The sequence below is a fragment of the Polyodon spathula genome, chromosome 5 (genome assembly GCF_017654505.1).
Source record: "Polyodon spathula isolate WHYD16114869_AA chromosome 5, ASM1765450v1, whole genome shotgun sequence".
NCBI lineage: Eukaryota > Metazoa > Chordata > Actinopteri > Acipenseriformes > Polyodontidae > Polyodon > Polyodon spathula.
The window spans coordinates 35237304-35263418 of NC_054538.1; the positions used below are offsets into that span (position 1 = coordinate 35237304).

At 36.9% G+C, this 26115-nt stretch overlaps 1 protein-coding gene across 1 annotated transcript; it reads left to right on the forward strand.

The window, feature by feature from the left end:
• The first annotated feature begins 404 nt into the window (after nucleotides 1-404).
• On the forward strand, nucleotides 405-24244 carry LOC121315891 (beta-taxilin-like). The gene is made up of 10 exons (XM_041250463.1): nucleotides 405-481; nucleotides 2876-3214; nucleotides 9944-10035; nucleotides 10372-10542; nucleotides 14096-14290; nucleotides 15913-16032; nucleotides 16613-16687; nucleotides 18581-18673; nucleotides 22506-22601; nucleotides 23227-24244. The coding sequence occupies exons 2-10, from the start codon at nucleotides 2971-2973 to the stop codon at nucleotides 23662-23664; spliced, it is 1524 nt and encodes a 507-aa protein (XP_041106397.1). The 5' UTR covers nucleotides 405-481; nucleotides 2876-2970; the 3' UTR covers nucleotides 23665-24244.
• Nucleotides 24245-26115: the final 1871 nt, after the last annotated feature.

Consider the following 26115-nt stretch of genomic DNA (forward strand, 5'->3'; position numbering starts at 1 on the left):
CACAATAAATGTAAAAAATTTTAACAGAAAAAAGTAACAAGTACTTATTTAAATAGTCTCCTCCCGTCAGGTCAGTTCTTGAAAAGAAAAATGACGCTGAGTTCTGTGCGTTACTTTATGCCGTCGGGGGCGGGCGTGACTGCATCATAGAAGCTCTGCGAGCAGCTTTGATATATTTCTTAAGGTTTCAGGTCTTAAAGAGGTTAATACCCATTTGGTAGTTGTTACATTTCATACTTGAAAGGGAACCCCTTATTTCCTTTTATGGTTTGTCATTTTGTCCAAAGTTTGGCAGCAATGTGGAGCCCTCCCTGTTCAAAAGCACTGCTTCGTACACCCTTGTTCTAAAATCTCTTTTTCCATTGGTGTTCCGACTCCACTGTGAAGTTATTTTAGGAGCCTGCTCCACACAGCTGTTGTGCCTCTATCTGCTGTGTCACTGAACCCTCTTCATCACTCTCTCCCCTCAGAGCCAGCTCTGGTAAGTCTCAGCTCTTTTCTTACTTCCGTTTAATCGGAAAAGCTTTTGAAATTGCACTGTGTAAAGTTTTTGTTGCATTAACTGCTGTTAATTGTTACTTTTTTGTTTTAGGGTAGCCTGATCAGCTGTAGCTCGAGTTAATGGCTCTTCACACATGTGCCATGTCCCTTAAACTTTCCATGCACTTGCAATTATATAGTGTATTCACTCGGTCTATATGATAAGAATGTTTAAAGTGTTTTAACAAAGTATTGGGCTTACAGTTCCTTAACTAGCTAAATATATTAAAAGTGGCTTACCACCATTCTGCCCATATGAACACATTTTAGGTTAGGTAAAATAATAACAACTGATTTAAACATGTTTGCAGGAATAACTATATGGTGACAAATGTTACTGTTGCAGAAACTTTTAGAAATCGATGCGCTACATGCCTTTATTTTTACTAGATATATAAATGTTCTGATTTTCATTCTGTTTTCTAATATACCATTGAAATGATATTTTTGTTTCCCTTAACCCTTTTTTTGTGTTGTCAAAAAGTATGTTTATTTATTGCGTATTGTATGATTATAGATATTTTAGATATAGTCTAGTAGTCTGTTTATTTTCAAGATTCAACTATTTATTTTACACTTTAGCCAATAGTATTAGACAAAGTTTAATATAGACATACAAAAAGCATCATTAGAAAATGAGAAGTATATTCATATAAAGAATTATCATAACTGATCTCTTTTTAGAAGAGGGAAGAATATGAGTTAGCGTGACCATATTTAGAAGTGTCAAAAATAGCTCCTGGCTATAGAGCAGGTGACATGTGCCTGTCTGCTTGGTGGTAAGGGAGGAGTCAGCTAAATTTATCCTGATAAGATACAGGACTACTGAAAAACAAAACAGATAAGCAAGATGTAGGGTGACTGAGGGGTTCCTTCAAAGTATATATCAGGAGTGTTTCTTGCTTCCATCCACCCAATGTGATTCTGTGCCAATTTGTGGCATTTCAAGGTCAGATATTGGGAAACATTATACTTTGATAGACAGTAACTGCTGGATACTGCAGTTGTTTCTTGCATAGCAATAGCTAATGTTTGTGTTTGGACACCCAATTGTCATTGCTGATGTCATATGTGACAATAAGAAGAAAATAAGTTATCCCATTTCAGCGAAGACAAATAATGACAAATAAAGACCCAGTTGTGGCATTTATTATTATTATTATTATTATTATTATTATTATTATTATTATTATTATTATTATTATTATTATTACACTGTGTAACAATTTTTTTTTTTTTTTGTTTGTTTGTTTGTTTTTTTTTGTTCCTGGGTAGTAAGTGTTATTTCCTAATTGCTTATGCCTCAAAAGTATAGAAAATGGCTATTATTCCCCACAAACTTTGCTTTTGTGACCAGGACAGTGATATTTCAAAATATCATTATTTCCAATCGGAAAACAGGCAAATGTGCGTCTTTTCGTTCACATAAAGTCAGTAAAAAAACAACATATGAATCCAAATTAACATGTATTTATACTAAAGTAACACAAAAATGACTACAAAAGATTTAGAAGTGAGTAGTTTTTCGAGATTTACGATTATACTGTATTTACCAATTCACCATATTTCATCATCCAAACCACACTAATCCCTGCTGTGAATCTACACCAGTATAATCTCTCTAAATCTAGTTTTGATTCTAGTGTGAATATCTTCCTGTCTTGTTGATTCACTTGTCTCTGACCCGACTTGTCAAAATGCAATGTGCTGTTCCTTCTCTAGGCAAAAGGGTTTGTGTGATGAAATAATTAGTCACAATAAGTAAAGAAAGAAATCATATTTCTACTTACTCCACTCATTGTGATACTGCTGTTAAACAGACAATATGCATCTGATCTGTTTTAAGTAGCGCAAACAGGTCTGACAGTTGCTATTTGAGCCCACTCAGAGGCTGAACATGTTTTCAAACATTTTTCAGGCAACAAGCAGGTGCTGTGATTCCAGTAACCAGGAAATCAGGCAGCCACAGCAGAGAAGCTAACAACAGTTCCTTGTATTTATGAAGCTGATGACTTTCTGTTTCAAAACAATGTACTTTGTGTGTCTCCTAGTAAACGTTTTCTTTTATTCTATCAAATAATTGGATTTTGGTTTTTGTTTGTTTTTTTTTGTTTGTTTTGTACAAGCCTTATGAACAGTACAATTAAACAAGCAAAATTACAAAGACCAGCAGAGTTTGACACTTGGCACACAGTTCCTGCTAGAAAGGGGATTGTAATTTCAGCAGTGCAGACCTTAAAAGTCTAACAAGAAAATGCTGTTGAACCTTCTTTTAAAAAGAATATATTTCTCCTTCCTCATATCTTCCCTATTTCTTTCTCTGCATACCCATCAGGTAAACCAGAAACAACAAAGAACAATATTCAATTCTTAGAACCCACTGCTGACAAGCAAACGATCACTACACCTGCTACTACTCTGGAGTCTAAAATGGAGACGAGCATCTGTGACATTTCTGAAGAGCTCAATAGACAACTGGAAGACATCATTAACACATATGGGTCCGGGGCAAGTTCAGAGCAGGACAGCGCCAACAAGGAGCCAGAAGATGTCGATAAAGGGGAATCCGACGACACCAATGGGGAGCAGCCGGTCACCAGCGAGGCATCTGCAGCCAAGGAGGTCAGTGCTGGCAAGGAACAGAAGCTAGAGAAGAAGATCATTAAAGGACTGGGTATGTGGAGATTCTTTCCGCATGTTTTCATGTTTTAATGTATCCTGCTTCTCTGTTTTCCTAAACACATTTTACTGTGTTTTAACCATGGTATACAATTATATCCTTTTATAAGGCAGCTAACAAACCATGCCTTGTCTATGCATCTACCCTGGGGGAAGACATATTTTCCAAATATCAGCAGGACATTTTTTAAGGCACTACGGCGTTAAACTGCATTTTTCAATCATGCGTAGCAGTAAAGAGAACAGCCTGTTTTAAAAATACATCAGTCGCATCTGCTTGAGTGCTGGCTTTGATGGCTGGCTACTGTGCCTTCTACAAAGATAAACTAAATGTTGTTGCTGAGTTAAAATTGAAGATGGAACATTGTGTTTTTTTTTATTTTTTTTATGGCCTATTGAGAACATGTGCATTTGCATCTTAATAAAAAATGGTTAAAAACACACAAAATTAGTAAAGTTCAGCCATTACAACCAAACTAATTATCTTAACAGAAATGGGTAATCCATATCTTTGCTTCCTTTCAATTATCTCCAGTTAGAGGCCTACTTGCCAAAATGTTGTTGGTAATGTTTTTTCTTTTAAAATGTAGCACCTTTTTTAGAGAAATCAGTAAATGTATTTGTATTTTGGTCTGTATCTATCTGTACAGTTATATCTAATCTCATTTAGATCAGACAGAATTCAACATGTAGGCAGTGCTCATCTGTACACTAGCTGTACTCTGGGGAGTTCTCTGCTAGAGTCAGGATTCAAAGCACAATACGTTGACAGGGTATTTGTTAAAACTAAAATGGGCAATAAGTACATTCCGGTTGACTGTGTATTTTGTACTGAGTGCTCATTATTCCAAGTTTGATAGCCTAGAAATATACATCAAATCTGATTAATATATCCTGTCAAAATGTTGCTCTTGACTGTTTTATGTTATACTAGTTTCCAGTATCTATGTTTAAGATTAGAATTACTGAAATTGTAGCCTCTCTGACAGACATAAACTTTTAAAAGCCTTATGGTAACTCAAGAAATCAGATTCTCCCACAAATTTAAGAAGCAAGGGCTATAATCTTACACAGCAGCTCAATCAACAGTCCACTTAATAACTGTCGATATGCTTAGATAACACTGTATAACAATTTTTTTTTTTTTGTTGTTCCTGGGTAGTAAGTGTTATTTCCTAACTGCTTATGCCTCAAAAGTTTAGCAAATGGCTATTATTCCCCACAAACTTTGCTTTTGTGACCAGGACAGTGATATTTCAAAATATCACTATTTCCATTGGGAAAACGGGCAAATGTGTGTCTTTTCGTTCACATAAAGTCAGAAAAAAACAACATATGAATCCAAATTAACATGTATTTATACTAAAGTAATACAAAAATGACTACAAAAGATTTAGAAGTGAGTAGTTTTTCGAGATTTACGATTATACTGTATTTACAGTATTATTACTTTAGTATTTTTGTTTTGGTTCCTGGGTAGGAAGTGTTATTTCCTAATTGCTTATGCCTCAAAAGTATAGAAAATGGCTATTATTCCCCACAAACTTTGCTTTTGTGACTAGGTCAGTGATATTTTGAAATTTACCTATTTTCCAGAACATTCCAGATAGATTCAGTGCTGAGTAAACTTGGAGTAACTTCTATAACTTTTTAGAACTTTCCAGTAATATAAATAGTAGTATAAATACAGGGGCCTTAAGCCCACCAGTTCAGTTTAGTTCCAGCTGCCTAAGTGGATACATATCTGCATTTTTCTGAGATGGCATCAAGAGGCTGCAATGGTGGCATTCCTGATGGGTCTCCAAGGCGGTTTTACCAAGTTTCCTTGCTATCTTTGCCCTTGGGACAGCAGGGACACCAAGGCGCACTACCACAGGCGGGACTGGCCACAGCGGACCGAGTTCTCTGTGGGGAGGAACAACGTCAAGTGGGAGCCACTGGTGGACCCCCGGAAGGTGCTGATGCCACCACTGCACATCAAATTGGGCCTTATGAAACAATTTGTCAGAGCTCTAGATAAGGAGTCGGCAGCCTTCAAGTAGCTTCAAGACTTCTTCCCTAAGCTGTCTGAGGCAAAGGTCAAAGCCGGTGTCTTCGTCAGACCACAGATAAAGAAGATCCTGGGGTGCAATGAATTCCCCAAGAAGCTCACTACTAAGGAGAAAGCGGCTTGGAACAGGTTTGTCGCAGTGGTTCGGGGCTTCCTGGGCAATCACAAGGCCGAAAACTATGTGGAGCTGGTTGAGACTCTGGTGAAGAACTACGGCACAATGGGCTGTAGGATGTCCCTCAAAGTCCATATCCTTGATGCTCATCTTGATAAATTCAAAGAGAACATGGGAGCGTACTCGGAGGAGCAAGGCGAGCACTTCCACCAGGATATACTGGACTTTGAACGCTGCTACCAAGGACAGTATAGCAAGAACATGATGGGAGACTACATTTGGGGGCTGATTCGTGCAAGTGATTTACAGTATAATCGTAAATCTCGAAAAACTACTCACTTCTAAATCTTTTGTAGTCATTTTTGTATTACTTTAGTATGAATACATGTTAATTTGGATTCATATGTTGTTTTTTTCTGACTTTATGTGAACGAAAAGACACAAATTTGCCTGTTTTCTCATTGGAAATAGGTAAATTTCAAAATATCACTGTCCTGGTCACAAAAGCAAAGTTTGTGAGGAATAATAGCCATTTTCTATACTTTTGAGGCATAAGCAATTAGGAAATAACACTTACTACCCAGGAACAAACATTGTGTTACATAGTGTAATGATTCAAGTGTCATTGCTTTTCTGGTCCGAAGATACTTTAAATCGATGTTTTACAGTACACCAGTTAGCTATGTTGAGGAGGCAGTGTCATGCCCTTGCTTGTAGGTATTTCATTGTGTCACACACACATGCACATTGATAGGGTATATGGATATGGTAATATATGATCCATTCATAACCCGTATAATGATAGTAATGATTAAATAGAAATTTCCCTGAACCAGCAAACAGGTTTAGACATAGAACACAGCAAACACGGCATTACAGGGATTTCCTTGATGCTCGTGACAAAAACACGTTGTTAAAGATCATAATTTAACAATGAAATATGGACGAATCAGTGAGAAAATGTGTTTCATTTTTTAATGAATGTTGCCTATTGTCAAACTATTAAAAACACAACACATAACTTTCCAATTACTTTTACTCTGTTTTACACTATGTTTATTCATAAAATATATATATTTCAGGGTGACACAGCAATGCCTTAATCCTTCTTTTCGGTGCACGTCGGTTCTGACGGTAATATAGCTGTCATTAAACACCAGACGGAGACGCATAACAACATTGTTTCAACAGTAGTTTTCATCGTCTTCCAAAGGAACAGGTATCGTCATCCCATCTCTGGCACGATGTTATGCATATGGGACGGAACAAATGGAAGGCGTGATGACGTTGGAATTTAGGTTCAGATGAGGCTTCAACCCTTTGTTTCAAAACCTTTGGCTTTGATATGTCCGACACGGATGCAAACCTTCTGATCCCTTTCTGCCATCCCTAGTTTAAACTTTTTATTTTACAATAAAACACTGAGCGCCGCAGCGTCTCAGTTTTGCCCGCAGTTGCTGTGTGTCTCATTAATTTCCTGGCCTGACGTCACCCCTACAGCCAGCCATTCACAACATCTTATCACAAGGCGAGGCACCTGCGATGTTCACATGCCATCTTTCTTTGCAATAGCAGCCTGAGAAACCACAGGAGACTCTAGCTCCTTCAAGGGTTCAACATGATTTATAGCGCAATCACATACTCACTGCACTGCACTGTGTTGCGCGACCTATCTTGCTGTGAAAAGCGATCTCCGTTCATCATTTGAAAATACTGTATCCCAATTAAACGAGTTGACATCCCATAAATAGCACTGGGAAGAACCGTCTCCAAGAGTTGTATCCCACTTGAACAGAACTCCTACTTATCAGCTTTTCAATTAGGCGGTGTCGACTGTGTATATTGTGGTGGCACAGGGTCTCCTTCACTTTTCTTTTCCTTCTTTCTGTCAAGAAAAGCAGAATAAATGGACAGACACAGGGATTGCAGGTGCAAAAGGATTGTGTGCTTTTTATTCTCTCTGTACAGTCAGTCTCTATGGGCTGAGACCACGCCAAAACAACAAAACCATCTGTTCTCTCTTTGATTATTATTGCTTCAGTCTCTCCTATCTCAGCCCTCTCACTCACTGACTCGTCTACGCGGCTTCTTCGTTGATTTACTCTCGTTCTGTCTCAGTACTACTTGCTTACAACTCTCTCTCCTCCTCTGACATTGCTCCCGTTCTTATACCGCCCAGCGGCACTTCCCCCTCCTCCCAAACTGCTCCCCCCTTGCTTACCTAAACTAACCCTGGCATGGTCCCGTCCCAAACAATACATGCACCTGTTTCAGACAAACAAACAAACAACACACCCTCAGCAGTTCTACAGGTTCTGATAGGTACTATATATATATATATATATATATATATATATATATATATATATATATATATATATATATATATACTCTATATATTGTCTTGATATTTGGTATTTAAGAGTTAAATGATTAAACTAAGGGAATACTAAAATGACCACAGCATTAGCAATATTTAATGTATGTCGATAATGATTTCTGTTCAGTTTTCAAGTAGCCTAAAATTACAAGTAGATGAATGCAGTTTTCAATTTAGTTTGTGCATTTACATATGTTAAAAATGATGATGCTTTTGTGATTTCATATTGAAGTTCAGTAAAATAATTAACTTAGCAAAATGCATTCTGTTAACGGTAAAGTAATATTTTATGGAATGACTTAAGTGAAATAAATAAGTGTCTAAATATTTCAGAAAAATCTGTTATTATTATTATTATTAGGCTTCCCAGTCAGAATGCATCAGTGTGTGTGTGTGTGTGTGTGTGTGTGTGTGTGTGTGTGTGTGTGTGTGTGTGTGTGTGTGTGTGTGTGTATTTATATATATATATACACACTGAACAAGAATATAAATGCAACATGCAACAATTTCAAAGCTTTTACTGAGTTACAGTTCATATAAGGAAATCAGTCAATTGAAATAAATTCATTAGGCCCTAATCTATGGATTTCACATTACTGGGAATACATGTATGCATCTGTTGGTCACAGATACCTTTAAAAAAAAAAAGGTAGGGAAGTGGATCAGAAAACCAGTCAGAATATGGTGTGACCACCATTTGCCTCATGCAGCGCGACACATATCCTTTGCATAAAGTTGATTAGGCTGTTGATTGTGGCTTGTGGAATGTTGTCCCACTCCTCTTCAATGGCTGTGCGAAGTTGCTGGATATTGGCGGGAACTGGAACACACTGTTATACATGTCGATCCAGAGCATCCAAAACAGTGGGTGACATGTCTGGTGAGTATGCAGGCCATGGAAGAACTGGGACATTTGCAGCTTCCAGGAATTGTGTACAGATCCTTGCAACGTGGGGCCGTGAAACATGAGGTGATGGCGACAGATGGGCCTCAGGATCTCGTCACGGTATCTCTGTGCATTCAAATTGCCATTGATAAAATGCAATTCTGTTCATTCTCCGTAGCTTGTGCCTGCCCATACCATAACCCCACCACCACCATGGGGCACTCTGTTCACAACGTTGACATCAGCAAACCACTTGCCCACACAACGCCATACACGCTGCAGCCATCTGCCTGGTACAGTTGAAACCAGGATTCATCCGTGAAGCGCACACTTCTCCAGCATGCCAGTGGCCATCGAAGGTGAGCATTTGCCGTTTACAACACCGAACTTCAGGTCAAGACCCTGGTGAGGACGACGAGCACGCAGATGAGCTTCTCTGAGACGGTTTCTGACAGTTTGTGCAGAAATTCTTTGGTTGTGCAAACCCACAGTTTCATCAGCTGACCAGATGGCTGGTCTCAGACGATCCCGCAGGTGAAGAAGCAGGATGTGGAGGTCCTGGGCTGGCGTGGTTACATGTGGTCTGCGGTTGTGAGGCCGGTTGGACGTACTGCCATATTCTCTAAAACGATGCTGGAGGCGGCTTATGGTAGAGAAATGAACATTCAATTCTCTGGCAACAGCTCCAGTGGACATTCCTGCAGTCAGCATACCGATTGCATGCTCCCTCAAAACTTGAACCATCTGTAGCATTGTGTTGTGTGACAAAACTGCACATTTTAGAGTGGCCTTTTATTGTCCCCAGCACAAGGTGCACCTGTGTAAAGATTATGCTGTTTAATCAGCTTCTTGATATCCCACACCTGTCAGGTGAATGGATTATCTTGGCAAAGGGAAATGCTCACTAACAGGGATGTAAACAAATTTGTGCGCAAAATTTGAGAGAAATAAGCTTTTTGTACGTATGGAAAATTTCTGGGATCTTTTATTTCAGCTCATGAAACATGGGACCAACACTTTACATGTTGCATTTATATTTTTGTTCAGTATGTGTGTGTGTGTGTATGTGTGTGTGTGTGTGTGTGTGTGTGTGTGTATATATATATATATATATATATATATATATATATATATATATATATATATATATATATATATATATAATGTGTCTAAGACTTTTGCACAGCAGTGTGTGTGTGTGTGTGTGTGTGTGTGTGTGTGTGTGTGTATATATATATATATTTCATCATTAATTAATTTATCCACATTTCTCGGTAAATGCTATATTTCCAGGGAAGGAAGCCACACTGCTTATGCAAAGTTTAAACAAGTTGAATACCCCAGAGGAGAAACTGGAAGTTCTTTTCAAGAAGTATGCAGAACTGGTAAGTTATCCATATTCCAAACCACAATCAGTAAATATGGTCATCAACTGCAAAAGGGCATCAATAAAGAGGTGAAAATCCTGAGACTACTTTCTTAAGAAAATATTAAAAGTGAATAATTTTTTTTTTTTTTAAAAGAATCAACACAGACTAGACCAGGTTGACTGATTCACATTTTGCTAAACAGTTTAAAGTAAGGTGTTTCCCATAGTAGTCATCATCTGCAATTGTCTTCAATAGCTCAGTTAACAGTGTATGGTTTTGTAGTTTGTCATAAGTTATTCCACTCCAATCCTCTCCTGTGATAGCTTTTCTATACAATCTGACCCCATTCAGCTGGAAGAGCACCGGTCTGAGCAGAAACAGCTGAAAATTCTTCAGAAGAAACAGGCCCTGATTACGAAGGAGAAGGACCATCTGCAAAGCGAGCACAGCAGAGCCATTCTGGCACGTAGCAAACTGGAGAGCCTGTGTCGTGAGCTGCAGCGACACAACAAGACACTCAAGGTGAGCCTTGGACCATTTCCCTGCCAGTAAAGCTGGTGTGGCTACTGTGGCCACATCAGTGTTCAATAGGCTGAGCTAAGTTTTTTTTGAAAATAAATAGAACCACACATTACTCAATAAATGTATTTCTGTGATTTTGTTTTTTGACAGTAAAGTATAGTAAGTGATTAATATGTATTGTGACAGATCATCTGTTGAGGCTACTCTCTGCATTACTGGATATTGTTTCCCTATATTCCAGAAATAAAAAAGAACTCCAGTGCTGAGGGATAGTATAGTATTTTACCCTTAAAAATAAGTGGCTAATCCAATACAAGGGGGTTCCTTTGTGCTGTAAAAAAATCTAAGTGGCTTATTCCAGCAGGGTATAGAGGTTGATCAAATCATCCTATTAGTATAAAAACATTTATAACGATACTGATAAATACATCATAGCAAGATTTTAGTTTTTAGTTTGGCACATGTATTCAATAGATTTATTCTGTAGATACAGAGGTCTTAATTATTTTACTGAGACAAATGTTTAGTGGATTGATGGCATTAATACTTAATATTAGTACAGTATAAAAACGTTGATGGCACATAATTGTTATTTTCAGTGTTTTGTTTTTTTTTAAATGAAAATGTTGGTAAAAAAAGTTGGTAGTGCAATACATGTACTATACATTTGCTCAAAACTAAATGTTGGTAACTGGCATTTCTGCTTGATTTGTATTTTACATAAATAATGTTTTTTCCTCATGAAGTATAAAATAACAGTAGTAAACAGGCACATGGTGGGTCGTAATTGTAATCTAGGTCAATAAAGCCCTCTGTTTAAATTACTCTCTGTCAGTCCCTTTCACTCTGGAAGCTTCCTATTAGGACGAGCATTAAAAAAGCATTTTGCCTTTGTTCGTCATGGTAGAGGGAGCCCACTGTCTTTTCTACCAAGACCTTGCTTGGGTCTACATTAATGCGTATTTAACAATCATAGCACATGTGCCACACTCCAGACTCAAGAGAGATGCTTTCATTACAGTTCTCTGGCACCTGCCTGATAAACATAAATCAAGGACGAAAACCAAACTCCTGATGACAAAGGCCACAGGGTGGGCACAAACACTCTAATATAGTTTGATATTGGGTCTTCTAGCCCTTGTTTTAGGTTATATACCATGTGTCTCCAGTGCTATGTACCGGTACAGGTAATGGGAAAAACTGAAACATTATTGTATTGAATGCCTTTAGTAATATGTTTATACTATGTTGTTTTTTGTTATTTATTTATCTCTTATTTATTCAGCATTATTTTTTGTAATTATGTTTTACTTCATTTGTACAACAGCAACAACACAACATTATTATAAAATATTTAACTTAATACATCATTTAAACTTAAACTAATACATTTTAAGTGCAAACACTATCAACTACACGTTGTGTAGAAGGGTTTGAAGAATATATAGAGGTGAGACAGGCTGCATCACAGCCAGGATGTTGTCGAGAGAGACTCAGAACACAGTAGCTGCCATTTCAGGCACAAATGTGCACGTTTATTTCACACATAGTGCAGACGCTGAAACTCATTAACAAAATAAAAGGCACAAGGGCCAAAAACAAAAAAGGTATACAAAAACTCACAACAACACAGGACAGCCCAGCAACACATACCTTCTCCAACACCAACATTAACTCTAATATTAACACCCATGATCACCCTTTTTATACATCTGTGGCTGGAACCTAATTAATCATTATTCTTTTTTTTTTTCAATTTATGGCTCCAGCCACACTCCCATGTGTTTTGACAGGGAGGAATTTAACCCCCTCCCTGCCAACCCAATATTCACACCCACACACATTTCATACCCGCAGGGCTTTTGCCCTGCCACAAGAGGTTAAAGCAAGCATTTAGATTTTGATTATTATTCACAGGGCAGTGTTATGATATGTGCACACAGTCTTCCATTAGTATTTTTAAACATGGGATCAGGAACAGAACAGGGTGGAAGTATTGTAGGTATTGGGTATGTATGCGTGGAAAAATGTTGTCTATGGGGGTGTGCTGATAATCATACAATTTTAAGAAGTACTTATCGGAAGGTATTAAATAAATACATTCAGTTACATGTTGATTTGAAAACAAGAAATGTTTAACATTGTGGCAAAGTGCCCGCCCCTGTGTGTATTTTGTATTGTATGTTGTGTGTTCGGTGAGTGGAGAATGGGATTGGAGACGTAATAATAATAATAATAATAATAATAATAATAATAATAATAAAATAGAAGCTTACCGTGTTTTGTTTGTATAGTCCGTTTTGTTTGTCTTTTTGTTTTGGCGACGAGAGCCGAGTCCTGTGTTTTTTGTTTGTTACAGCCTTTTTATTTACTGTTCTGTTCTTTCATTAAATGCTGAACGCAAGCAAGCACTCAGCTTCCCCAAAAGTCTATTTCTTTGTTTATTTCCTGGTTCCTGTTTCTGGTCTGACAACCCCCACTCCAGCCATCTTTGTGACAAACATGTATAGAATATTTGTAGGTGGAGAGACTCAGCTGTGATCACATGCTTTTCTTCTTTTCAGCCTCATTCACGGTATGCTTTGGGTTGAGAGTACTGTGTTAATTTCAAAATTTCAAAATTGATCCCAGTTTCCCACTTGGAAAACTCCCTAGATCTTTTTATAGCTACTGTAGAAATTAAAGTAGGCCTGACCTTCAGGTTACAATTGTGTCAAATGAAAAGTTCAGGCTGAATCGATCAGGCTTGATGTAGACAAGAGAAATGTAGTCATAGGGATTTGTCCACTGCCAAGGACCTTGGCTGCCGATCCCAGGGGCAGGTTTCAGTCCGGCTCTGGTTAGCGTGGCCAAATCATTTCATAATGGCTGTTGGGAAGCTTTAGGCAGTTGGATATATTGACAAATTCTTTCTCTTTGATGTAGAGCAATATTCCCAGTATAGCAATATCATGGCTAAAATCTAAACTATTATTAAACCATTTCTAAATTGTTGTTTCTTGAAGCACCAGTTGTAGTTTCTTTTTCATTGCAAAGATGGAAAGCTTTACATTGTTCATACAAAACAAGTTAATACAAAATTTGAATTATATTTTAAGGAATTGCGTAAACGGTATAATTGAAACTAGAAGTGCAAGTACTTTTAAAGGTGTTTTTTTAAACCAAGAAAAAACACAGTTTGACGGGTTATGCCTGTAACAGGTTTGTGCTATAAATATTGCTTCTTGACACGTATGACTTCAGTTCTCTGCTTAAAGTTTAGACCATGCATTTCTTCAATGTACTTTAATTTGTATTTTATTTGTTATTCTGAAAAGGGGTGTAAATGACTAAGCATTGACCCTGGGTGTGATTTATAGTCTTGTCCTAGTTCTAAAACAGGAACAAAGCCTCCTTAAAATAGTTAGTTGGAAATATATAAATAAGGCTTCATGAATCCAAGTACTCTAGATATCATACGAACAACAAAAAAGGTGACTAAATACCATGTGGAAACTTGATATTCTGGATGTGTATGTGTTCTTGAATAAAGAAAACTTTGATTCCTTTACAGGAGAAAACTATCCAGCGGTCTCGTGAAGATGAAGAGAAACGCAAGGAGATCACCGCCCACTTCCAGAACACCCTGATTGACATCCAGAGCCAGATTGAGCAGCACAGTGACCGCAACAACAAGCTGTGTCAGGAGAACAGCGACCTGGCAGAGAAACTCAAGGGCATCCTCGACCAATATGAGCAGAGGGAGGAGGTAACCAAACCAGGCCATCCGCATTGATTGACAGCTTTCCCTCAAACTCGCATTCAATGTACTCAAGCACTCTTGACAGTCATTTCCAGATATAACAAAACAGAATGTGCAATAAATCAGTGAACTCCATAAGCTTTCAACTAATGGTATACGGTGGTATTGACCTAATAAGAGTACACTCGAAGCACACCCAGGCAGAACCAGAGAGGGGGGATTGCCCCATCACTTTGTACACCATGCAAAAATGTGTTCATGGGAAAACTGCAGTCTAAAAGTTAATATTATTAAATTAAAGACATTTTGAGTGATATTGAGTTTGATTTTAGTACAGCACTGGATTCAGCATTATTATTTCTATTATTGTATATTTGGAGGAGGAGGAGAAACGTATCACACAAGGCATTTCAAAAACCCAACCGATAATTGCAATATATTTTGAAGATTGCTCATTGATCTTGTTTGTGTGTGCGAAACATTAAGGTATATTGGAACAAAAACATGCGATACTTGGAAATCTAACTTCATGTTTAGAGAACTACAGTACCCTTTATAACATGGATTATAAATCCTCACAATGTCCCTAGCCAATCAGGTTGCTCCCTCTACTTAAATTTTAAGACCTATAAGTAAAAAAATGTGAAAAATAAAATGCCAGCATATCATTATTTGTGAACCCTGAACTTCAAGCAGTATCTTGCACTGTGTTGGATTTGAAATATATGTTTTCTGTCTGCCCCCTGCTGGTTTAGAAGTGCAAAAATACCAACCTTATCTTAATATATAAAGAAAGTGTGTCTGTCTGTTTGTCCCTTTAAGCATTCGGACCCCGCAGAGCCAGTGCAGCCAAACTTTGCATGGCCTCCTCTTTTATCCAGGGGAAGGTCGAAGGCTATGCTTGGATCTCAAATTTTGACCCCCAGGGTTCTTTATTTAGTAACCCCATTGCTGGATCACTACAGTAGCCATGTATCTCACATTAAAGAAACCCACAAAACCAAAAAATAAATAAAAACAGCACAACATTTTAAAAAAATGGCAAAAAAAATAAAAAAATGTAAAAAAAAGGGTAAGGGGTCCGAGGACATTGTGCGATACCCAAGATCGGTAACTCATAGGAAACCATAAGGCTGACGTTCCCCAATTTGTCATGTATGAAATATAGAAATATTGAATTTCCCTGGGCAACACTGGGTACTTCAGTTAGTTGTTCATAAATGGTGCTTTATCCAAGTTCTTCCAGATAATCTGACATTTGACACTTATTTTAAAATACATATATCTAATGAAACTTGTTATCTAAAATCACAGACATGAAAAACACTATACAGAACTTTTATTAACATGTTATAGTAAATGTAACATATGAATTAGCATGTGAGTCCCACTGAATACAAAGTAAACATCAATGATCCACGTCAAAACATATCAAATTTTAACACTAAAGTTTGGAAAAGTATATATGTATAAGTAACAAGTAGTATGTATATTTCATTATATATTAATTAAGAAAAAAGGCATGTGCCCTATTCACAATGCTATTAACTATTTTAGTGAATACAGAAGAACAGTTTAATAACTATTTAATTGGGACCAGATTAAGATGTGTATTTATTTTCCTTTAGCACCTAAATAAAATCTTCAAGCACCGTGACTTGCAGCAGCAGCTGCTGGATGCCAAGTTAGAACAGGCACACGTGATGCTGAAGGAAGCTGAGGATTGTCACCAAAGAGAAAAGGAATATGTAAGAGATTTATCATTTTTCATTGAATTGATCTTGCTTTATTAAAGAAGCTATACAGTTTTCAAACATAATGTGAATATATCAGTGAATTTATGTTTGTATGCCTTTCTTTACATGTAACAATATAATTAATAAATCATCTAACATATCATGCACTTGGATCTAGTTTAATGACCGGATATAAATATTCAACAGCCTTCAGCCTGCCATTTTAATGCTGTCCTTTTAATCCTGATATTGTTTTTTCCCTAGGGTTGATTTATTGACTTCCTTATTAACATCATTATGTGTGTGTGTGTGTGTGTGTGTGTGTGTGTGTGTGTGTGTGTGTGTGTGTGTGTGTGTGTGTGTGTGAGACAGAATTTTGAATATGGGTTAAGTTTTCTTCCCCGAAAAGGATTAGCTGGGTATGATGTGAATCTCTTACAGTGAGTAATGACTGATTATTTTTTGTTATGCCTCCCATTTAAAAGAGGCAATTGAGTGGACAAAGAAGTGCCAATGAATGAGGAGTTGGTGAAGCAGGTAAAAAATAACTCTTTAACAACTTTTGTTTCCAATGCTTTGTATCTGAGAACAGTTACTGACCCAGGCTGCTGAGTGGAAGCTACAGTCTAAGATGCTGAAAGAACAAGACACACTGATGCAAGCGCAGGTGAATATCTGCAATGTGGGCATTGCCCAGCCACTCTCACTAACCTCTTTCATAGACTCATTACTTCTGTGGTTTTCCCTTTTTTAATTTTAATATTACTAAAATTGAGGACCGACACTCCTCTCATGAGATTTATTTTGTGGGAAATCAATTTGAATGACAAAATATGGTCACGCTTTATTTTAAGGGCTGGTTTTTCTTCGTTCGTTAACTGTTAACAAACAGCTAATAAACATGTTAATGTACATTATTTATTTTCTGTTAACTGTTAGTTAATAATATATAATAGGCCAGCTAAAACTGCAAATACCAGAGCCCTATGGATGATCAATCAAACACCAGAGCCTTATGGATGATCAATCAAATACCAGAGCCCTATGGATGATCAATTAAAAACCAGAGCCCTATGGATGATCAATACCAGTCAATCATATGCTTGAAATCAGTTCAAGTTGTTACTGTAGTAATGTTTAGAAAATTAAATCAGGTTTTTATTAACCCTGACCTTAACCCTAACCCTTAGCTAAAAATGAACAGTGTTTGGTAATAGTTAATAAACTAAAAAAACAGCCCTTAAAATAAAGCGCGACCCAAAATAACAAGTAATGGTTTACCATCCTACTGCTGGCAGGTGATTAGTTCTCAAGAATGTACCGAGCCAGAGTCACATAAAAGGGTTTCATATATTTTAGATTTATTATAGCTCTATATTTTATGATATATTTAAAAGGTAATTTGTTTAGTAATTAGTGTCCTCAGTTCACTAGGCTGGAACAATGACTGCATTGGAAGCATAGCTGGGTCTGGTATTATATATTCTCATAATCATTTACAAATAAGAAATAAATACTGTACGTCAGAAAACTCCATACATTCATTTTGAAGGCATCCCTTCGTACCCATTTCACAGGATTTCAAAACATTAGAAATGAGTTACATTTTATGTCTAATTGAACTGAACTGATTTTTCTATATGCAGAATGCATCAGTATATCAAAAAATATGTTCAGTTCAACGAGGCATAAAAGGTGAGACACAGATGATAAATCACTTGACGCATAATCTGCTCAAATGATCTATAAATATTATGCTTGCATGCTAACCCATGTAAGCATAATGTTCTTTTATAAAAAAAAAATAATAATAATTTTTTTAAAAGTCTTAAAACTCTTAATTAATAAAAAAAAGCATAACTGTTTCTATTTACCCTTAATGTGCCTGTGTAGACTGCTTTTGAAAAACAGTTTATGATGATTAAGCAGAAAGCTACAAAAAAGCTGCTTGGCATATAGAGCTGGAAGATTGGAATTCAGAGTTAAAGCAAAAGAAAGGAAAGGAAAGTGAAGCAGGACTGTATGGTCATAGGGAATTTTTAAAAACACAATTGACTGTTCTCACCATTATAAACACCTGACTCAGAAGTTTTATTTCCTTATTGCAGAAAAGATGAATTATGTCTTTTATTATGTGTGCTATAGACTTACATAATATGAATGCTGTGCTTTACACTTCTAAAAGAACCAACAGCTTAACCATTGATGGTACTGTTGTGCAGAGTGCAGTTCGCCTAAAAAAATCATTTCAGAAACAAAAACTAATGCTACATTCTAGTGATTTGGTCACCTGTTCTGAACTTTTCTGCACACTGAGGGCTTCTGATGCTGGTCTATTGATTGTTACATCAATTGCAGTGTGTGGGTATAAGTGCCATATTCAGCCCAATTTTGGAACTCGTGCCTATTTTGGTTAGATTTTAACTGAGCAACGTCCCATCAGATCCTTACAAAGATAGTGTACAGATAGGAATGTTCGATTCATTCAGACAATTCTGTGTTATCACTGTTCCTCTTTTTGGGTGGGAGGCAATTTTTTTTTCCTCAAATCTTTCAACAGCTGACCCTGTACACTGAGAAGTTTGAAGAATTCCAGGGCACGATGACAAAGAGCAATGAAGTGTTTGCAAATTTCAAACAGGAGATGGACAGAGTGAGTACTGAGTAATTCCATCATTAGAATCACTTGGCTGAATCACTATGCCAAGTTTCATTCCCTCATTTGTTACTGATACCAGCTCAGAAAATTACAGTACATTAGAAACAGAATACAAATAACCAATTCCATTGGTTCTTACTCAAGGATTCACTTATAGAAATTGTCAAATTAAAAAACTAACCCAGCTTCACTGTTGTGAAAATATATATTATTTAAATAACACGTTTCCAACAGTGAATATATACAAATGATATACATTTCAGTAGACAACATTGGGCAACATTACTAGGGTAAGGCGTTAAGGTATATGTATGTATATATTGTAGTTTATTTTTTCAAACATTGTTTATTGATTTTGTAAATGTCAATACAAGTAAATGTATATACAACAATAAGCAGTGCTAATTAACATAGCTTACATGCACAGTACAGTTGATAGATATAATGTTGAGAGTAGAAAAGGTAGCGGGGGAGAAATAAAAATAAGAGGTAAGGAGGAACAGAGCAGAGCGGTTAGTAACGTAGACTAACAAGAAGCTGCTATGACATACTATGAAAGTTAGCAGACCAATAATAAAACTGAAAGGTAGACAGTCGGCAATTCTGCAAATGCTCCCCATTTGTTCCAATTGAATTCAATAAGGTTTTGGTGATAAAAACAGGAATACATTGCAAAAGATATAAAAATGAAGGTAATGTTTATAGTATTTATAAGGCTAGCAAGTGTCAAAGGTAGTGTGGATCAATGTACAAAGTATTTTTTGGTACGCTCTAGTAATGGAGTCAAATTAGATTTAAAGTGCTCATTCTAAAAATGTGTTACTGACGTACCCAAGTAGGTGAATCTATTGGAAGCAATTTTAAAAAGAAAAGTGTAAATGTGATCATTTAAGAACATAAGAACATAAGAACATAAGAAAGTTTACAAACGAGAGGAGGCCATTTGGCCCATCTTGCTCGTTTGGTTGTTAGTAGCTTATTGATCCCAAAATCTCATCAAGCAGCTTCTTGAAGGATCCCAGGGTGTCAGCTTCAACAACACATTACTGGGGAGTTGATTCCAGACCCTCACAATTCTCTGTGTAAAAAAGTGTCTCCTATTTTCTGTTCTGAATGCCCCTTTTTCTAAACTCCATTTGTGACCCCTGGTCCTTGTTTCTTTTTTCAGGCTGAAAAAGTCCCTTGGGTCGACACTGTCAATACCTTTTAGAATTTTGAATGCTTGAATTAGGTCGCCACGTAGTCTTCTTTGTTCAAGACTGAACAGATTCAATTTTTTTAGCCTGTCTGCATATGACATGCCTTTTAAGCCCGGAATAATTCTGGTCGCTCTTCTTTGCACTCTTTCTAGAGCAGCAATATCTTTTTTATAGCGAGGTGACCAGAACTGAACACAATATTCAAGATGAGGTCTTACTAGTGCATTGTACAGTTTTAACATTACTTCCCTTGATTTAAATTCAACACTTTTCACAATGTATCCGAGCATCTTGTTAGCCTTTTTTATAGCTTCCCCACATTGTCTAGATGAAGACATTTCTGAGTCAACAAAAACTCCTAGGTCTTTTTCATAGATTCCTTCTCCAATTTCAATATCTCCCATATGATATTTATAATGTACATTTTTATTTCCTGCGTGCAGTACCTTACACTTTTCTCTATTAAATGTCATTTGCCATGTATCTGCCCAGTTCTGAATCTTGTCTAGATCATTTTGAATGACCTTTGCTGCTGCAACAGTGTTTGCCACTCCTCCTACTTTTGTGTCGTCTGCAAATTTAACAAGTTTGCTTACTATACCAGAATCTAAATCATTAATGTAGATTAGGAATAGCAGAGGACCTAATATTGATCCCTGTGGTACACCGCTGGTTACCACACTCCATTCTGAGGTTTTTCCTCTAATCAGTACTTTCTGTTTTCTACATGTTAACCACTCCCTAATCCATGTACATGTGTTTCCTTGAATCCCAACTGCGTTCAGTTTGAGAATTAATCTTTTGTGCGGGACTTTGTCAAAAGCTTTCTGGAAATCTAAATAAACCATGTCATATGCTTTGCAATTATCCATTATCGATGTTGCATCCTCAAAAAAATCAAGCAAGTTAGTTAGGCACGATCTCCCTTTCCTAAAACCATGTTGACTATCTCCCAGTACCCTGTTACCATATAGGTAATTTTCCATTTTGGATCTTATTATAGTTTCCATAAGTTTCCATAAGTTTTATGGCAGCAGAGTTGATGGAGCTTCAGTTTATACCCAGAGAATTTATCAAGTTGACTTAATACAGAAAGAATGTGAGGGAGGAAAGATGTGGGCTCAAAATATATCATTTGCATAGAGACATCTTCTGCTTGACAAAGTGTCATAGGCTGATGACAAAGAAAGACAAGATTCCAAAAATACAGAAGATAGCAGAAGGGAAAGTTCAGGGGAGAATTTCTTAAGTGCTGGAAACCCATCAGGACCTGGTGATTTGCCACTCTGCATTGATTTAATGGCCTGATTAATTTCCTCCAAAGCAATTAATTTCCTTGCATGCAAGCTTTATATTGGGGATCTATGGTAGGACTGACAAGGTTCTAAAATAATGAATCTAGAGTTTGGTTGTTGATCTCCTGTTGATCAACAGAAGCCAGACCTGACTGAGTACACATCTTAGTAATTCCATATGAGGTGGCAGACTGTCGTAGCTGATGCGCAAAAATGTTACTGGCCTTGTCATCATGTTCCGAAATAGCATGGCATAATTTTAATAACAACTGTTCGGCCTGATTTGTTTACAGCAAGTCAAACCAAGTTTGCAAGGCCAGCCTTTCTTTATGGACAGTAGGAGAGTGGGCATATTTCTGATTTAACTTTAAGATACGATTAATTATCTGAGAAAGTCTCCCTGTGCACTGCTTATTGGTTTGGGCAGTAAAGGTGGGCCTTCAAGCTCTCTAACAGAGTAGAGGAAGAAATCCCAGTTGAGTTAGTATCCAAAAATAAAAGATATCTGTGAGGAAATAAACTGGACAAAACTCTGATCAGAAAGTAACCCAGGGGTTAAAGCACCAGTTGCCCCATGGCACATTCTAATAAAGAAAGGCAATTTCCAACACTAAAGGGCTTGGCCCGATATATCTATGTTACTATAAGTACAGGAACAAATAGAACAAAGTCATTTGTTATCAAGAAAGAAATAGTCAATACAAAGGAAAGTACGGTGGACAGGAGTATGAAAAAGGAAATGCCAAGTCAAAAACCCCACACATATCAAGAGAGAATAACTTGAGAAGTCTTTGATGATGAGACAGTTTTGATGAAGAATGGTTCAAGGCTGGGTTTAATGTACAATTAAAGTTCCCCACAAGATCAAGTGGTGATAGTTTAGGTCTGGAAGAGGGGATAATCGGTTATAGGCCGCTAAAAAGTTCACCTGAGACAATGACATAACGACCATTAGTGTCTGTGGTCACCTGAGAGGCAAGAAAAAATGTGTCTTCATGGACTAGAACAACAGCAGCCCTGGTCTTGCCGTAAAAGCCGGAATAGAACAACTGCCCTACCCATGCCTTGTGTTTGCGGACATCATCGGAAGTCTGAAGGCGGGTTTTTTGGAGGGTTGCTAGTGAAAAAATAAATAATGTTTGAGGAGCAGTTTAAACATGTGTCTCACTCCATAACTATACACACGTGACCTCTGTATGTAGGTTCTTATAATGATACTAAGTCTCCTAAATATAGCTTTGCTGTTCCTGAAATGATGGGCTTTAATAAGAGTTTAGTTTCATAAAATACTTTATGATGTTTTAATTTTGTTTTCTTTTAATCATTTTGTAGATGTCAAAGAAAATGAAGGCATTAGAGAAAGAAACAACTGTCTGGAGAACTCGCTTTGAGAGCTGTAACAAGGCACTTCTAGATGTGATTGAAGAGGTAAATAGCATTCAATCAGAAAATTAGCAGTTGGCATGTATTCACTGAATCTGTGTTTTCTTGCATGTAATCAGGCTGAATAGGTTATGTAATGCATTAAGATATTTATATTACCTGCTCCTACAATGCTTCTGCTTTAAAATATTGATTCTGTAATCAATTTTACCACTGATAAGATACTGAGGCAAGCAGCACTGAATGATATCTTGAGCCAACAGATCAGCTGTGTCATAACCAATCTTGGACAAGCTTGTGTCAGAACCACCAACATTAGCAGGCTGTATTTTGGTAAACTTAAATAAATATTTGTTGATCCACTTATAATATTCAGCAGCAGAAGATGGGTAAAAACCTAGGTTAGCTAGGTGTTGGGATGACAGATTTATCATAGTTTGTAAAGGACAGAATGGAGGGTGTCCAAATAGTCAAAGCATCTATGTTTACCAGACTGTAATAGGGAAACCAAAAAACACAGTGTGATTTAATGTATTGCCGAGTTGCTTGAGTTGAATGCTCTTCTATGTGTACGTACAGAACTGTGAATATAGAAAATCTGGTCTTTGTGGCCTGTTATGTGTGAAGAAAATTACAGATTTTTACTGAAAAGCCTACTATCTTTCTGCAGAAAGTTGTACAGGACAAAGAGTTTGAGTGCTTCCAGCTTAAGATTCAGAGGTTGGAGAAACTGTGCCGAGCCCTGCAGGATGAGAGGACCGTGTTATACAAGAAGATTTCGGAAATACGTGGCACACGGGAGGAGAAAAAGGAGGAGGAAGACAGTGAGGACGAGAGTGCCAAGGAAGTCAAGCAATTCCCTTTGCCTCAGCTTCCCTGCATCCAAGATCCCACGGTTGCCTTCAAGATCTCCCATATCATAGAGGAGGAGGAGAGCCCTTCAGAGGCAAGTCAAGTAGTAGAAGTTGAAAGCTTACCTACTCCTCAGCCCGAGCCAGCTGCTCCAGTCAACAATGAGAGGCCAGCAGAACCCACCTCCGACAAGCCAAGTGCCACCCAGGAGAACACCCAGGAACAAACAGACAGGGACATGGAAGCAGTTGACTAAAACTGGACTGTCATTAAATTTAATTCAGTTTCTACGTTGACCCTAGCAGAGTCAGCAGTTTTTCTAATAAGGCCTTTTTCATCCTGTAAACTGTTTTAAAACTATCAGGAAACATAGATGGAGATTATTTAATATTTTGTAATATTTAAGCCAGATTTTGTAATATTTAAGCCAAAAGACAAGTCTGTATCACAGTAGCAAAGTAAAAATGTTAAGAATAAAAAGGGTTTTTTAATTGTCTTTGACCCCTTAAATAAAATTGGCAGAGAGAGAATTTAAAAGGGAAAGGAGAGAGACAATGATACTGAGATCGGAAGAGTGGGACTGAAAGTACTTTTGTGTCCTAAGTAAAGTGCTTTTGTGTCCTTGGTTGAGATTGCTAAGTGAGATAAAATTTTAAAAAATAACTATGCTGCCTTAATATTTTGTCTATAATTAGTTACCATGACAACTAAGTATAAACTTAGTTATTTCTATTTGCTGTGATGTTATACCAGACATACTTTTCTCAAGTTGTAAGTATCATGTTTAAACATCACTTAAATAAAATAAAAATCAATGCATCCATAAAAAAAAAAAATGTTTGTTGTTTCCAAGGAAATTTCTTATAAAAGCAATCGTTTACATTGACAAAAAACATACAGCCTTGGCAACAGGTGTTGAGCTAAGTCAAAGATACTCTTAGTTGCTATGGGCCCTGTCTACAGCAAATCAATCACTAATTAGGTAAATCGAAATAGAAGGAGCAAGAGAGAGATGCAAAGATAATATATTTGAAAACATCAGAATGATCTTGAACACCGCAAGCATGTAAAATTGCACTGCTAGTTATTGCCAAACATCACTGGCTTTTTTATTATTATTATGTTTTAACATTTAGAAAGTACATATGGAATCTTTGAATGGTACACTAAGGTAAATACGAATACATTGTTCCTAAATAATGCACAATCACTGACCTATTTTAAAAAGTAATGTCATTATATTTAGTGATAATAAAATTATTAAAAGGGGTAATAAATCCCTGGTGGCAAACAATATCAAGGAAAGGCGTGGCAGTATATACATAATTATAATCTTACTACTTCATAGACCTGTAAGGAAATTAATCCTTTAGCAGCTTGTATGGATCAGTGTGTAGGTTCCTGTAATGATTCACCTTGAAATCGATGAACAAGTTGGGTTTTTTTTGCTAGCTTAACCTTGTGAAAGTTATGCATTTAAGTGTGAATATTTCGTTTTTTGTATTTCATTTAGCCTTGTTACCATCTTGTTACAATCAATATCTGAGACATTAAATATTTTTTTGTAAAACATTGGAAAACTGCATAAATTGAAGCTCAGACCTATCTTACCTATCTGGGGACTATTTGATTAATTAAAATGGTACAGGATCTAATTAGTGATGCTAGCTAGCTAAATTATAAAAAATAAGACCCCCACTGGCATTTTACATTTTTATAAGAAGAAAAAAGAGACTATTTCCTGTTATTACAGTTATAACCTGTTTACACAAGGGCCTTATTTGAGTGATCTAAATAGCTGCCATATTTAGCAGTGCTGGGGGATAGTCCTGATGTGTACAATCCTATACCCAACATAGCCAGCTAAATTCCCACATAGCTGTGTGGTACAGTTCATTACAGGAACCTGGGCATGTTCTGGTTGTGTTTTCTTATAACAGGTCATATATGCTCATTTGTAAATTAACTTTTATACACATGTACAGTATAGGTGTAGAGTACATTTAAAACTCAACACACAATTAAGGAGACTGTCCTTCCTCTGAGTATTTATAATTCAGCTAAGTCAAAATAAATGATCTTTGACAGTTTTTAGTGCAGTAGTTGGTATGTGGCTTTAGGCAACTACCATAACAAGAGCAAAAATGATCCTTCCCTAATTTGCCTTTGAAATAGAACCCAGTCAGTATATCTCGTGTTAATGCCATTACATAAGCTGCTATAGGAAATCTATTTTATTTGCCCTAAAGGAAAAGGGAATCATTTCCAGTTGACAGGGTGAGATTTATAATGGCAAATGTTCGACAGCAAGCTCACAGTGGTGACTGTAGAAGTGAAGGCAGCTGGCTTGCTCATTATCACTATTGACATATCCCGACAGTGTATAATAAAAGGCTATGCAGTCAGGTTTTTTTTTCTTTGTTAAGGTTAGGTAACAAGCAAATAACATGTTTCAAAGCAACTGAATGTAAGAATCCTACATTAGAGTAACGAGACATGCAGGGGATCCACCACTTGAGGCTCACTTTCAAAACCTTGCAAATGGATTTTGAATACATTTACCTAATCGCAAAAGCACAAATCCGCTTTGTTTTTGTATTTAAACTTAAATGATATCTTGTTTTGTCCAGTGAACATAAACTTGCAAAAATGGGATTTGCTTTTTTATTTTATTATCAGAGATGTACTCAACGTAAGATTTGAAAAT